Raw genomic sequence first — 16,563 nt, 5'->3', positions numbered from 1 at the left:
GATGAGTGAATGGGCTAGGCTCCAGATGCTTTCCTTCTATTTTCCCACCAAAGCACTTTTTTTTTTCTTGTGTCTATACCTTAAGATTTCTTCTAAGAAAAAGAGTTAATAGCAAACAATTGTTTGAAAATTATTGCTGTGTATGCACTGTGAAGACTTACATCATTTTTTAGGGAATATATTTTTCCCCTTCATACTTATCAGGTATATTGCTATTTTTTGTATAAAATTATATGGTGTATATATACACACATACACACACAGGTATATATGTGAAGGTCACGTGATTTTTTTTGTGATTTGGACATAAAGCTTTTGATTTCCATTACATTTTGGTACCATTTAATTTTTCAGGTTCATTTGTTATATAATATTTGTTTTTCCCTTTTCTGTAGGTTTTCAACAGACCTCACATCTCTCTTCTTATGAAATTATAACTCCTTGGAGATTAACTAGAGAACGAAGAGAAGCCCCTAGGCCCTTTTCAGAACAGGCAAGTTATCTCTTAAGAAATATGTATGTGTTAAAAATTTTTTTTTTAAAGATAGGTGTGTTATTTTCAGTAGGTATTGGTTCAGTGAGTAGTGTTGGCCAGTGATTAGTGCACCACCATACATATGGCACTGATATCTGTTGGCCGTTACTCTACTTAAAGTGATATATTGATCCTTAGTAGTTTCTTATTTTTTTTAAGACAAATGGTCAACTTGAAACATAACAGAATGAAATAGTCAGTTAAATAAAATTCTATGACCAGTTTAGGATGCTGATTATATAGATTTTTTAAAAGTGTTTTTTAATTTATTTTTGAGAGAGAGAGCGTGAGCAGGGAGGGGCAAAGAGAGAGGGGGACAGAGGATCCCAAGTGGGTTCCGTGCTGACAGCATGGGGCTCAAACTCATGAACTAAGATCATGACCTGAGCTGAAGTCGGACACTCAACCGACTGAGCCCCCCAGGCGCCCCTGATTATACAGATTTGTAACCCTTTTCTCACTGGTGATGGTTACAGTGGTCTTTTCATAATAATAAGAATGAACCTCTCTTAGTTTGTGATAGGAAGAATACTTCGTACTGTATCTTCACAGGCTCTGTAGAATAGTAGTATGTTACATGTATATATTTCATAAATGGGAATGTTTACTCAAAAGTGTTTTATCTCCATATCAGAAGAAACATTACTGTGCTGTGAACGCTGTAACCCAATGCACAAAAATTATTTTTTATACTATTTTCTCCTACTATAAAGTTCAGAAAAAATGTTTGGATTTCAACTGATTTCTCCAATTCTTCAACTTTATAGAAGCATAATTTAACTGTACTGTAATTTAACAGTAATAGATAAGGAGGGTTAGAGTTTTGTTAATTATATCTGAATTGCTGATATATTCATAAAAAGAGGGTAGCTCGAACATTGTGTAGGGGCTGGAGCTCGTAAAAAGAACACTGGAGTTGAGAGTCAGGAGCTTTTTGGTTTAGTAACCTCCAGGTACTACCACTAGGGTAGATCATTCAACCCATTTCTTCTCTATAAGTAAGGAATAAATAACCCTACAATTTAGAATTCTTCCTTGTTTCTGTTTTGAGCTGGACATACTGCCATTGGATTATGTTTTGACTTGAATAGAATTAATGTATACTTGCTTCATTTGTCTCCTCTTCTTCACTCTTTAGCGCAGTGACTATGCACACAGATACTTGTGATCATAATAAATGTCATTCATGTGCCTGGATAAATATTTGGAGAAGTAGAAGTGCTGTTTGGGCACTAGGGTTATGGCAGTGAACGAAACAGACAAAATCCGTGTTCTTATGGAGCTTCCATTTTAGTGGGGTTGGGGGAGGAGACAAAAAACAAAGAACTAAGGTAGATTGATGTAGATTACTTAAGGTGGTAATGCGTGCTCTTGAGAAAATTATAGCAGCAGGGTGGATAACGAGTGCTGGGTGAGGGTAAGGGTGGGGTAAGAGGGTTTGTACTTTTTAAGCCTGGAAAAGCCTTACTGAGAAAGTGACCCTTGAGTAAAGCAGGGGAATGAGCAATCCAGGCAGATATTTGGGGAAGGAATATAGCATTATGACACAATCCTCAGACTCTTCAGAATTTTTCTCAGATGACATGATGGTGGTGATTTTATATCATATGACTGACCAAGAGCAGAGAGGATAGAACAGCACATGCCAAAGCTATGACAATGGAAGGAGCTTAGTATTTTTTTGTTGTTTCTTTCTTTCTTTCTTTCTTTCTTTCTTTCTTTCTTTCTTTCTTTCTTTCTTTCTTTCTTTCTTTCATTTTATTTTTAGTTTTCATCCTTTTCTTATTGAAGTATAATTAACATACAGTTTTATATTAGTGCCAGGTATACAGTATTATGATCCAACAATTTTATACATTACTCAGTGCTTGCCATGTTAAGTGTAGTGACCATCTGTCACCAAACAATGTTATTACCATTTTACTATTTTTTCTATGCTGTACTTTTCATTTCCATTGTCTTTTTTGTCACCAGAAGTTTGTAACTAGGAGCTTGGTATTTTTGATGCCTAAGTTGTGATCGAAGTAGATCACAGACTTGCATTCAGATGTGGAAGCAGAGTGCCAGATTCTGTAACTTGGTCTAGGCCTTAGAATTGAGATGTTGATGAGCCCTAGAAGAGGGGATCATGCTATTTCTTGGCAAAATGTTAACTTAGAGTCCAGAGACAGGAAAATAAGAGAACACTTCTAATAATATTATTTGTTGAGTCCCTCCATGACTTCCTGTTTTGTTAAAGAGTTAAGGCAAAGTGGAATCTCATGCTTCTAGCGGTCACATGAAATGCTTCCCACTAATGAAGTGGTGAGTTGCTGGGGAAGTTGTTTCAGAGTTGTTTGAGGTAGAGAAGAGGATCCCATGAACTTCAGGATGTGTAAGTGCAAGTTGTCTTACCTTAGTTCATTGGCTCTGAGATGCTGTCCATTGTAAGGCACACTATTGTTTAATATACCACTAATTAAGAAAGAAACAGAGTCCTACCAGTTTGACTGCTCTGCCTTTGTATGATGCATCCTGAATTCAGGAGATGTTCATTTGAGGGGAAAAATGTGTGATTTAGGATTGATGAAATGTGGTAAGCTGTGTGAAGATACAAAATCATAAAAGCGTACGAATGTCAGCTTTTGGATAATTAGAACTAGAGATAATCTCTTGAAACTAAGAAATTCATTTCACTTAAACAAAAGGAAGAATTACTTTATACTGTAGGTAATACTTGGACAGACTTAATAGAAATAATCCCTGAAGTTACAGCTGAATTATAAATGAATTTAAGAAGAGTTTAGATGGATATGCAGATGATTTCCCACAATAAGTTATTAAAGGAAGGTAGGGGTGATCAGTGTGTGTGTGTGAGAGAGAGAGAAAGAGAGAGAGAGAATCCCAAGCACACTTCTGCTGCCAGCGCAGAGCCTGATGAGGGGCTCAATCCCACAAACTGCGAGATCATGGCCTGAGCCAAAACGAAGAGTTGGATGCTTAACCAACTGAGCCACCTAGGTGCCCCAGTCAGAGTATATTTTTATTAAGAACAGTTATAAAGTTCTATAAAACAATTTCAGTCAGTGCTAAATTATTTTAATTCAGGATAATTTCCAGTATCTTATAAATACCTGTTTTTGAAAAGTAATTTATAAGATGGTGTTTTATTGTTTTTTTTCTCCTCTGTGCATTTAGGTATCTTATATTATTCAAGCTGAAGGAAAAGAGCATATTATTCACTTGGAAAAGAACAAGTAAGAAATTTAATTTACTTTGGCTTTTTGGTAATTTGTTTAAAAATATATATTTTTAAGAAAGTATATTTTAAGTAGTATATTTAAATAGTATATTTAGTTAGATATTGTTTAGTAGATGGATAAAAAGGTGAGGAAAACAAGAGTAGCAGTGTGGAAAAAGCCATACTATTTGGTGTTTCCATTGACATTAGGGCAAGGGAAAATAAATTTACAGAAAGCTGTATTTCAGAAGAAAAGTTTTTAATTGTGATAGGCCCAAGGAACAATTGAGCAGAGGTAAAGAAGTCTTTAATAGTTAGTATCAGTCTGCTAGTGCTGCCATAACAAAATACCACAGACTTAAAAAAAGGAAGTTTATTTTCTCACAGTTGTGGAGACCAGAAGTCCAAGATCAAGGTGCTATATGGGCTGGTGTCTGGCAAGGACTCTCCCCTTGAGTTACAGATGGCCATCTTCTCACGCTGTGTTCACTTACATGGCCTCCTTGGTGTGGGGGGTGAAGGGTGGGGAAGGAGCAAGCTCTCTTGTGTCTCTTCTAATAGGGACACTAATGTTGTCAGCTCAGGACCTTACCCTTTATGACCTTATTTAACTATGATTACTTCCTTCGTGCCCCATTTCCAAATACAACCACACTGATGGTGAGGGTTTCAAAATATGAATGTTTCTATGGTGTGGGGGAGGGACACAAACGTGTAGAACACAATAGTAGTCTCTCATCTACCCCCCTTTAAAAAAAATTTTTTTTTTAACATTTATTTATTATTGAGAGAGAGAGACAGAGCACGAGTGGGGGAGGGGCAGAGAGCGAGGGACACACAGAATCTGAAGCTGATTCCAGGCTCCCAGCTGTCAGCACAGAGCCTCGCAGGGTTCGAACTCAAACCGTGAGATCATGACCTGAGCTGAAAGTTGGATGCCCAACCGATTGAGCCACCCAGGCACCCCTCATCTCCCCCCTTTTTTTAAAAAAAAAAATTATTTATTTTTGAGAGAGAATGTGCAAGCGGGGGAGGGGCAGAGAGAGGGGGACAAAGGATCCAAAGCGGGCTCTGTGCTGACAGGCTGACAGTAGCAAGCCCAATGTGGGGCTCAAACTCAAAAACCTCGAGATCATGACCTGAGCTGAAGTCAGACTCTCAACCAACTGAGCCACCCAGGTGTTCCTCACATCCCCATTTTAATCCCTTCTCTGCATTTTGGCATGTTTTCTCCTAATCTCACCTTGGTAACCTGTGTTCTTTGGCTGTCTTTTTGAAATGCCAAGTTTTTAAGCATGCTGAGTCACCCAACTTTCCTATGGCCTGTCTTCTCCCATCTTTCCCTTTTCTTACGCAGCAAAACTTCTAATATCTTTAGTGAGAGATTCTAGAAAAAAAAAAGCCACACGATAGACCCATTTACAATGAGGTATGAATGAAGGGATGCTAAGTGTTTCTGTCTAAGGAAGTGCTGCTCAAAGCCTAGTCCTGGAACCTCTCCACAGCCGCTGAGAGTTTGTCAGAGTTGCCAGTTCACAGGCCTAACTCTAGAATGAACCAGAATTTTGGGAGGTGTCATAGCAATCTGTGTTTTAACAGGATTTCCTGATTTTTTTTTTGCATCCTCAAGTTTGAGTAAGACTTTTTATCTAGAAGAGGATGTTCACCCAAAGGGTTTGAGTCTCCTTGGCAGAATTTCAGGCAATGTGACAGATATTTTCAGACAGACTTTCTGAAGTCTTCTACTGTATTTGATGGATGTTAACATTTATTGAACACTTTTTGTGTGTGTGTGTGTGTGTGTTCCAGGCACTGTATTAGGTACTTTTAGGTATAGTATTTATTTAATTCTCACAAAACTCCTGAAGGATCCTGCTTGACTCCAATGTAGTGTTGTTACTATGTAAAAAAAAAAAAAAAAAAGAAAATCTAATAGATCTAAATATTTTCTTCTCATCCTTCCTGTAGATGTAAATCAATTAAAATTATGTCAATAAAATAATACAGTTGACCCTGGATCAACATGGGTTTGAACTGATGGGTCATCTTATATATATAATAAATATATGTACAATACTATAGATGTATTTTTTCTTTCTTATGATTTTCTTAACATTTTTTGGCTTACTTTATTGTAAGAATACAGTATATAATACATACAATGTGTAAAATATGTGTTAATTGACTGCTTATGTTATCAGTAAGCCTTCCAGTCAGTGATGGCTATCAGTAGTTAAGTTTTTGGGGAGTCAAAAATTATGTGTTGATTTTTGACTGTGTGGGGTGTCAGCGCCCTGAACTCCTGTGTTGTTCAAGGATCCACTGTAGTTCCTTATTTTTTGCATAGGTTTCATCTTACAAAACATTTTCACAACCTTGATCTCATTTATCATATTGTTAATAACAACTTAATTCTTGAGCAGTATTTGTTGTCCTCATTTTATGCATAAGAATACTAAGGTTCAGGAAGGTTACTGCCTTGCTCAGTATCACAGTTTGTAATGGTTCAAGCTGGGGCACAAATCTGGGTCATTTGACTGGAAGTCTGGTGATCCAAATATATGTGCTATGTATACTCTACATTACTATGCTTCTTGATTTGGTGGCAAATGGTACTTTTCCAGGCATTTGTTTGAGTGTCTTTGAAAGGTGGTTATCAAAGCTATGATCACTAATGAAAAAAAGTTAGGGTAGATAGCCTAGAATAAAATGGCTCAGATACATTCTCTGTAATAATGGAGAAGTTATGACATTCAATAAAAGAGTGACTATATTGTAGCAAATGCTTATTTTTTCCTTCCATTGCTTCTAAGAACAGTGGTCTTAACTTTTTTTGGGTCTCCCTTGAGAATTTGGTAAAAGCCATTGAACCCTTCTTGTGGAGGAGGGTACATAGTCACTTATATGAAGTATTTGGCAGGAACTGGGGGTTGTGGGAAAGAAGAGATCACATCTTTCTCTGCCTGTGAGGAGCAAATTTAAAAATTAAATACAAGGGTAAGTTAAATGAGAGGTTATATGTCACTTTTATTATTGATAAGGGCTGGGTTGGAGGATTTAGCTTAGAATGAAAGCCCAATGGACCTACTAATCCTGAACCTTAGTATTAGGCAGATTTAGTTATTTATGTGAATGCCACATAGTGGCAAGTTTGCTTCTGGAGAAGCATAGTAGAATTCTCTCGCACTGGGTAGGCAGTGACTTCCAAAGAGGAAGATGGGCAGAGCAAAGCAAACTATCTTTCGGATTCACCACTAGAGGGAGACGTGTGTGTGTGTGTGTGTGTGTGTGTGTGTGTGTGTGCGCGCGCGCGCACGCGCTTGTTGGGGAGAGAGAAGGGGAGACAATGCAGTGATGAACGAATCAAAAGGACTGAAGACTCCACAGGCTACTCCCAAGTTTATTCAAGTTGGCTTTAATAAAGGTAAATGATGTGCATTTACCTACAGTGCTTACCTACAGTGCATCAGGACAGAGAAAGTGCAGAGAATCAAGGGGTTTGAAAACTTTATGCAAAGCCCCTCAGGGTCCTTTCTCAGTTGCACAGATGTGCTTTGTCTTCAGTTTAACAAACCTCTGAGATAGTGTGTAGCATCTATTTTCATGGGAGCCCAGGCACAGGTTTACACAAGGGATCTTTTATACTACTCTGGTCATGTAGCCCAAATCAGGCTCTGTAGCTCATTACTCTGCATGCAAACCATCAATCTCTCCATCTCTAAACAGTACAGGGAAGCTGGTCCCGGCTGCCTCCAGGGGGAGTTTAGAACGTTAAATGGCGTATTCTAAATCACCAGCTAGCACATTGCCTCCCTGACTTGTCCATAATCCCTGGAGATAAGCGTAGAGCTGCTCCAGTTCTGCTGCAAATGACAGATTCTTTGCTTGACCAAACTTCAGTCAGGCTGCTGACCTTCTTTCTAGGTGTATCAGTGCACTTTCTTGTAAAATCCAGTTTTGGCAAGAACCCTGCTAAGTCAGTTTGACAAGAACTACCACCCCCCTTGCCCTTGATCACTGTGGACATGTAACCAGGTTCCTCATCCTTTACCATCCCCAGGTGAGGTCTGATCACCCTGGCTTGTCTTAAGCAAGAATCTCTTAGGTTGTGTTAGCTAGAACCCCCCTGACCCCTGAAGTTTCCTCTTAGTAGTTTTCTATCCATTGACCCCTCTACCCTGCCCCTTGGCTATAAATTCCCACTTGTCCATGCTGTATTTGGAGTTAATTCTTATCTCTTTCCTCCATTGTGAAATCCCATTGCAGTGGTCCTTACACTCAGTGCAATGGACTTGAATAAAGTCTGCCTTACTGATGTGGTTTGAAATGGGGTTTGGGAGCCAAAGGCTGAGAAAGAATTCTTGAGATTTTTTTGGTGCAAAAAGATGTTTTCATTATAGCACAGGAACAGGACCTGTGGGCAGAAAGAGCTGCGTTATAAGTGTGAGGAGTGACTGATTATATAAGATTTTGTATGTTCTGGAGGGGATGGTAATTTTAGCATCCCAGGAAATTGAGTCTATAGGTTTCTGAAAGTCTGGCTATTGATAAGATTGCTTTTTTCTTGTAAATCATTAAGACAGTTGCAAACTGATACGGATTTATGTTCTGCATGACTGTAATCTCTATCAGTTGGCCATTTGTTTTTCCCCTTCCTCTGTTCTTGGGCAGCCAGGAGCGCCTGAGGAATGTCACACATATCCACATGGTGGGGGGTTACAGGGTGTTAGCTTATGCTTTGCCCTCAGCTTGCCTTCTGCTCTCTCATCATTACCATCTTTAACAGCGTCATTGAGGGGCACCTGGGTGGCTCAATTGGCTAAGCATTCGACTCTTGGTTTCGGCTCAGGTCATGATCTGGTGATTAGTGAGTTTGAGTCCTGCATTGGGCTCCATACTGACAGCAAGGAGTCTGCTTGGGATTCTCTGTCTCCTCACTCTGCCCCTCCTCCACTTATGCAAGAGTGCACACATGTGCGTGCTTACTCTCTCTTTCAAAATTAAACTTTTTTAAAAAAGTGTCATTGATATTTTTTTTTCTTTGGCAGTCATGGTGCCATGACTTAGGTAGGGTCAGATTCATCATTGGACCCTCAGACCTCTCACCTAGGGCCCTAAGTATGTACCTATCTTTGAAGCCTTTGTCTTTATTACTGGCTAATTGATTGGGGATCCATAGGTGAATCTGACTCTTGAACTATTGCTTCAGACAAATGTCTGTTGAAGCTGGTAAGGACAGATTTTGATTTTTAAGATTTGGTTATACTCTCTGAAGCTGGGTTAAAGTCACAAGCTTTTTTGCAAGGTACCTGCTGGGCTGGAGGTCTTCCTGGCTCCTTGTTCTGAGCGGGGAGTGGGGATTATTCCCTGACTTCCTGGGGTGGAAGACTCTTCTTCCTTACTCTCTGTGAGGTCTCTCTCTTCTCTTCTGTTGCATCCCACTTCTCCCAGGGGAATTTCTCGGTCAACTGAAACCCTTTTCTCAAACTCCTGATGATGACTTTCTGCTGGGCCTACTTCCTTTCTTGTTGGCATGATTTTGCTGAGGATAATTTGGAACTTCGTTGGCCATTTGGGAAACTTGAGATCTCCCCAGATTGACTCCCAGTACCTCTCCCTTCCCACTGCTGCTGCTCCGCTGCTCCTCCTTCTTCCTTTTACCACCTTCAGTCTTCTGCCCTAGTTCCTTTGACTCCTTTGAGATGTTCCTATTCAAGCCCCTATGGTCTCCATCCCTCTGTCCACCCTTGCTGCCTTTCCCGTCCCACTTCAGCCCTTCGGCTTTCTACAGCCACTGGAATTGTAGGCACCCTGGCCTCCACTGGGGCCTTTTAAGGGAGTCCGGTACCCCTGAGAGCGACTACCTAAGGCTCAGAAGAGAAACAAAAGACTCTTTGGAAATAGAGCTGGATGATTTGCCCCATGCATGGGCTAGAAACATCCAGACAGAACTTAGATGTCTTCTAGTCACTCACCTAAAATTTAGCCCATTGCCTTCATATTACATTATCACAACAAAAGAAAATCTTAAAAAGTCTCCACAGTTATTGGTAGGCAGATAACCTTAACTTGGTCCATTTGCCAGAAACACAGTTTGGATGAAAAAACAAAGTGGGGATAAACCAGTGAGATTGTATTACTGTTGTACTGACTCATAGCTGAAATTTTGAAATGGAAGCTATAGGATCTCTATTTGTGTCTGTTTATATATGTATAACATGTATATATGTTATACATATATATGTTTATATATGTATTACATGTATATATGTTATACATATATATGTTTATATATGTATAACATGTATATATGTTATACATATATATGTTTATATATGTATACATGTATATATGTTATACATATATATGTTTATATATGTATACATATATATGTTATACATATATATGTTTATATATGTATACATATATATGTTATACATATATATGTTTATATATGTATATTCTAGATGTGTGGTAGTTTTCTACTTCTGGATGGTATTAACAAATTAATTCATAAAATTCCTTAATGGAGTTCTATTCAAATTGGTCTGGAGACAATGAACACTTATATAAATTAAGTTTTCTTAACATTCAGAAGTATAGAAACTAACCTGTGTTTTGTTTTTTGTTTTTTGTTTTTTAAGTTCACATGATCTGGGATGATCTTTGGTAAATAAAGCTAGCTTTAAAATTATTGCTAAACTTATTGATAAACTCTGACTACTTCAGAGTTGTCAGAGTTGCAGATACAAAGTTTTTTTCTATCTCTGTTTACTAGTCAGACAAATTTGTGTCTACTAGATGTTTAAGATTATAAACTATAAATCCAACCTAAAAACACAATGTATAATAAAAAGGAATTGCTTGGTGCACATCAAACACAGCAGTTAGAAAAGAAAGAAGAATCATGAATAACTTTTTAAATTCTTTAGGATGTTTGCTTCTGTGATTTTTTTTTACTTACTTCATCGGTCAACAGGAAAAATAACTTAAGATGATGGATGGCTAGCTTTGTTTAGTTAATGTCTTATGAAATTTTCATGGGTAATTCAAGTATAATTATTAAGATGAAGTAAATTAAATAGATATGAATGGAATAAAAGATTATAAATGAACTTTTCATTGATCATTCTGTTTTATGATAGTTCTCCTTAAGAATAGTTTCAAAACCTTTTTCATAACTTTAAACATTAAAGCTATACTAAGTTAAAGATGGATATTTATTGACCATCTAGATCATTTCCAAATTAGAGAAATATTGAGACATTAATTGCTGAACATTAATTTTATTTTACTTTTGGTATCTCATTTTTAATATGGTATAGAAAAGCTGAATATATTTAGGTCTATAAGTAAGTGTGATAAAGTTGTACTATGAAAAAGACATGTCTATAGAAATGATATATTCTTAAACTTGCTATATTATGATAGTATGTTGAGTATGTGATAGTATGTGAGTTTGCAGTTGTCTGCTTCCTACTTTTCACTGAAAATTTGGGTTTCAGATGGTTAAAAATATAATCAACATATGTAAATGAAACTACTAGGAATAGTAATAGTAAAGAAAAACTGTATGCAGGGAAAGTAAGATGTATTTTTGGTGAGGAAAGTTATGAAGGACACGTTTTGTTAAGGGAAGAAGAGAGTAATTTTACTGGAAAGTAGAATGGACTGGTTGTTCCAGAATGAGAAAGAAGAAAAGAGTAGGAGAAAAACTGAATGGATATAAGAAAAAAATTTTGTAAGATTTGTGGAAAAGGAACCTTAGAAAAGGAATCTTTCTTTTTCTGGTCAAAGTTGGCCAAGATTGGATGGATTTATTTGTATTTATTATTAAACAAAATTGTTTTTAATTAAAAAAAATTTGCCTTTGTACTAATAGTACATTGATGTAAAACCATTATTTGATTTTCTCTCAGTGTTAAAACAGCAAAGTTTCTTTTGGTTTGCTCTTAATAAGAAGTTGTAAAAAAAAGTTGATTTTCTTTACCTTTTAAGTAATATGCCTGGGAAAACAAGATTCTGTGTTTTAAAATAATTTCTTGTGCTTCATATTATGTTATCAGTTCTTTGACTATTGAAGAAAACCAGGTCTTCTTAATTGTAAGAGGCTAAGAAGTTTTACAACCATGTAACTTTCTGTGTTTGCCTTTGATATCTTTTAACTGTGATTTTGGTTAAGTGGATGACTAAGGATTGTTTTACAGTGACTGTGATCTTCTTTAGTCAAGTGACCAAACCTTCTGACATGACAACTTCTCCATGTCAGATTCTAAGTGAAGTCTTTTTGACCTTAGACTAACTTTGAGATTTCCTAGATGACCTTTGGAAAATCTCATGGGTATTGTCTCTTATAAAAAGAGAGATGTATAACTAATTACATGTATTTGATATGTTAAATTACATGGCAAGCATTGTCAAATAAGTGATGATAAGCCTTCTTAGGTTACATGTGTGTGGATATGTTACTATTACAGGTTATTTCAGAAATTGTATGATATTCATAGAAATTTATCAATACTGTCATTGTCGAATTATTACCTTAAATTGCTGTATGTCACAGAAATAACGAAATGTCCTTGTCAATAGCATTATAATGAAATCTTGTCAGATCTTTAACTACAACTATTTTAGGTGTTTTGTCATTCACAGACAGTTACTGTGATTCTTCTCTGAAAGCATTTATAATTAGCTACAGGTTAGAATGCTCCTTGATGGCATCACTTAAAAACTTTCAGACCTTGCCATTGGATTGAGTAAGAATGTCAGAACTAATGAAGAAACTGATGGATTCATAAAGACTGCTAACACAATATTAAGTAGAACAAGACTTAATTACGTGGGCCTGAATGAACTGATGAGGATTATTATAATTTTTTTATGACTTTTTGTTGAAACATTCCTGGTTCTTTAATGTTTTGTTTCCCAAATTTAAGGAAAACTTTTTTCAAATTTCTAAAATTTTTATTTTTTTAATTTAAATCCAAGTAGTTAATACATAATGTAATAATGATTTCAGGAGTAAAATTTAATGATTCATCACCTATATGTAACACCCAGTGCTCATCCCAACAAGTGTCCTCCTTAATGCCCCTCACCCATTTAGCCTATCCCCCCACCCAACACTCTGCCAGCAACCCTCAGTTTGTTCTCTGTATTTAAGAGTCCCTTGTAGTTTGTCCCCCTCTCTGTTTTTATGTTATTTCTGCTTCCCTTCCCTTAAGCTCATCTGTTTTATTTCTTAAATTCCACATATGAGTGAAATCATATGATATTTGTCTTTCTCTGGCTAATTTCACTTAGCATAATACACTCTAGTTCCATCCATGTGTTACAAATGGCAAGATTTCATTCTTTTTGATTACTGCGTAGTAGTCCATCACGTTTTCTTTATCCATTCATCTGTCAGTGGACATTTGGGCTCTTTCCATAATTTGGCTATTGTCGATAGTACTGCTGTAAACATTGGGATGCATGTGCCCCTTTGAATCAGCACTCCTTAATCCTTTGGATAAATACCTAGTAGTATATAATTACTGGGTTTTAGGGTAGTCTATTTTTTTTTTTTATTAATTAAGAATTGTTTTTTACATTTTATTCATTTTTGATAGAGAGAGAGAGACAGAGACAGAGGACAAGTGGGGGAGAGGCAGAGAGAGAGAGGGAGACATAGAATCCAAAGCAGGCTCCAGGCTCTGAGCTGTCAGCACAGAGCCTGACATGGGGCTTGAACTCACAAACCATGAGATCATGACCTTAGCTGAAGTTGGATGCTTAACTGACTGAGCTACCCAGGTGCCCGTAGGGTAGTTCTATTTTTAATATTTTGAGGAACCTCCATACTGTTTTCCAGAGTGGCTGCACCAGTTTGCATTCCCACCAGCAGCGCAAAAGGGTTCCTCTTGCTCCACATCCTCACCAACATCTGTTGTTGCTTGAGTTGTTCATTTTAGCCATTCTGACAGGTGTGAGGTGGTATCTCATTGTGGTTTTGATTTGTATTTCCCTGATGATGAGTGATGTTGAGCATCTTTTCATGTGTCCATTAGCCATCTGGATGTCTTCTTTGGAAAAGACATGTCTTTTGCCCATTTCTTCCCTGGATTTTTGTTTTTGGGTATTGAGTTTGGTAAGTTCTTTATAGATTTTGGATACTAACCCTTTATCTGATATTTCATTGGCAAATATCTTCTCCTCTTCTGTTGGCTGCGTTTTAGTTTTGCTGACTCTTTCCTTCTCTGTGAATAAGCTTTTTATCTTGATGAGGTCTCAATAGTTCATTTTGCTTTTGTTTCCCTTGCCTCTGGAGACATGTGAGGTAAGAAGCTACTGCAGCCAAGGTCAAAAAAGTTGTTTCCTGTTTTCTTCTCTAGGATTTTGATGGTTTCTTGTCTTACGTTTAGGTCTTTCATCCATTTTGAGTTTATTTTTTGTATATGGTGTAAGAAAGTGGTGCAGGTTCATTTTGTATTTCACTGTCCAGTGTTCCCAACACCGTTTGCTGAAGAGACTGTCTTTTTTCCATTGGATATACTTTCCTGCTTTGTCAAAGATTAGTTAGCCATACATTTGTGGGTCTATTTCTGGGTTCTGTATTGTGTTCCATTGATCTATGTGTCTGTTCTTATGTCAGTACCATATTGTCTTGATGGTTACAGCTTTGTAATACAGCTTGAAGTCCAGAATTTTGTGATGCATCCACCTTTGGTTTTCTTTTTCAGGATTGCCTTGGCTATTTGGGGTCTTTTCTGGTTCCATACAAATTTTAGGATTGTTTGCTCTGCTAGCTCTGTGAAGAATGCTGGTGTTATTTTGATAGGGATTGCAGGAAACCTTTTTCTTTTTGTATATGGAATTGAACCATTGATCTTTTCTCCCTATCCAAGACCTCCAGAAATTAGAAGTTTTTAGAGAGTATCCTTATTTTCATGGCAGTATGGTTTTTTGTGGAAGTTCAGTGAGAATCTGTGAGGATCCAATTGGAAACCTTAGTTGTATTATCAAGGTTTTTGACTGGAATGTCATATTTGAGAATGATATGCGTCAAATCAGGTATGATCAGGCAGCATTAAGGAGCTAAGGTTGACTTTAAGGAGCCAATTTTATACCTTCCCGTCACCCCACACACCTTGGTAAAACCAGCCTGTACCTGGCCTCTTGCAGGGTTTCCTGCCTTACAGCTGAGTAAGGAAGGTCATTTCTGGCAGGTCCAGGAACCTCTGGGTATTTTGAAAACCTTGATAAGAGAGGAATTCTCCATACCTCTAGGCACTGCAGGCAAAATCTGATGGCTTCTAAGCCCTGAAAGGCTTTTCTTTATTTTTTTATTTTTTTAAAAAAATGTTTATTTTTATTTTATTTATTTGAGAGAGAGAGAGAGAACGAGAGAACGGCAGAGAGAGAGAGAGAGAGAGAGAGAGAGAGAGAGAGAGAGAGAGAACGGCAGAGAGAGAGGGAGACAGAGGATCCAAAGTGGGCTCTGTGCTGTCAGCAGAGAGCCCTATGTGGGGCTAGAGCTCAGGAATGTGAGATCTCGGCCTCAGCAGAAGTCAGACGTTTAACTGACTGAGCTGCTCAGATGCCCCATCCTGGGAGGCTTTTAGAAGTCCAATCTGAGATTCCTTATGAAATGTTCCAGGAAATGAAACTCAAACAAGGACCTATGTGGCCAATCACTGTTTTTGCTGCACTTACGTAAATAATCAGGGCAGGTTTAATGAGACTTGACTTATTTGGCAAACAGATTAGTCTTACTTTGATTATCTTTGACAGAAATGAGGGTGACTGTAGAGAGAATATTTTTGTTTGTTTCAGTAGAAAACTCCAATGTACCCTTGACAGTTCCATCTTGCACATTTTGCCTTTTTTTTTTTTTTTTTTTTTTTACCAAATCTGAAATCTTCTGGTTTCCTCCAATAGCTGGCTACCACTCTCCAAATTAACATTTCTAGTTTTTCTCCCTTCTGAGTTGGAATCATTGAGAGTTAAAACTGCGCTTTTCCTGAAGCTCTACAAGCAGAAGCTGAACAAATTGATATAAATTTCAAAAAAAAATTTACCACAACAGTTCACATATGGGCAGCCTTCCTGTCTCTTCTGGTATGGACCATTCAAAAAGTTCACCAGAACGCCTGATGCCATCACCGGGTACATTCAAATTTCCAACCAGGAAGATTTGTCGGATGGACAGTGCCATCCTCTACCATCTAAACATGCTTCGAGAATTTCAAATCTAAAAACCTTGACTGCTGCCCACTGGATTCAGAAACTGAGTTTATTTGTCTTTATTTTCATAGCAACCGTCCTCATTAAATGCCTGACTGCTAGCACCATCCAGCAAATGTCCTTTACTACCAAGTTCCAATAGATGATTCAGCTGGTCCTTAATGAACAAAAGGATTCCAGATTCTGTCTGGATTTATATTGTTCAGAGGAAAGAAGGATGTCTCTTCTTTTCTTGAACAAGAGGGGAGACTGACAAACATTCTTTGCTTGACCAAACCTTAGGCGGTTGAACCTTTTCCTAAGTACATCATCCATGCACTTCCTTATAAAATCTGGTTTTAGCAAGAACCCCCTGGTTTCTGATTCCTCTGGACGTGTGATCAGGTTCCTCATCCTTTACCACCCCCCCAGGTGATTTCCTATCACCCTGGCCTATCTTCAGCGAGAATCTGTTTGGTTAGTTTAGCCAGACCACCCCTCACCACTGATATTTTCAGTTAGTAATTTCCTATCCACTGACCTCTGCCCCTTGGGTATAAATTCCCACTTGCCCATGCTGTGTTTGTAGTTGATCCTTTATCTC

The 16,563-nt window shown here is 37.6% G+C and overlaps 1 protein-coding gene across 2 annotated transcripts in view; it reads left to right on the top strand.

The window, feature by feature from the left end:
• Positions 1–16,563, top strand: part of ADAM9 (ADAM metallopeptidase domain 9) — a 148,575-nt gene that overhangs the window by 10,008 nt on the left and 122,004 nt on the right. For both annotated transcript variants that reach the window (XR_009259106.1, XM_058720617.1), the window contains exons 2-3: positions 396–493; positions 3,713–3,771. Coding sequence is in view for 1 of the 2 variants with exons in the window: in XM_058720617.1 (XP_058576600.1) it covers positions 396–493; positions 3,713–3,771 (157 nt within the window). In the remaining variant the exon portion in view is untranslated. The remainder of the gene's footprint in view (positions 1–395; positions 494–3,712; positions 3,772–16,563) is intronic.

This window comes from Neofelis nebulosa, chromosome 3 (assembly GCF_028018385.1).
Source record: "Neofelis nebulosa isolate mNeoNeb1 chromosome 3, mNeoNeb1.pri, whole genome shotgun sequence".
NCBI lineage: Eukaryota > Metazoa > Chordata > Mammalia > Carnivora > Felidae > Neofelis > Neofelis nebulosa.
Note: the sequence above shows the minus strand (reverse complement) of the source record. Positions and strands in the feature narration are given on the sequence as shown.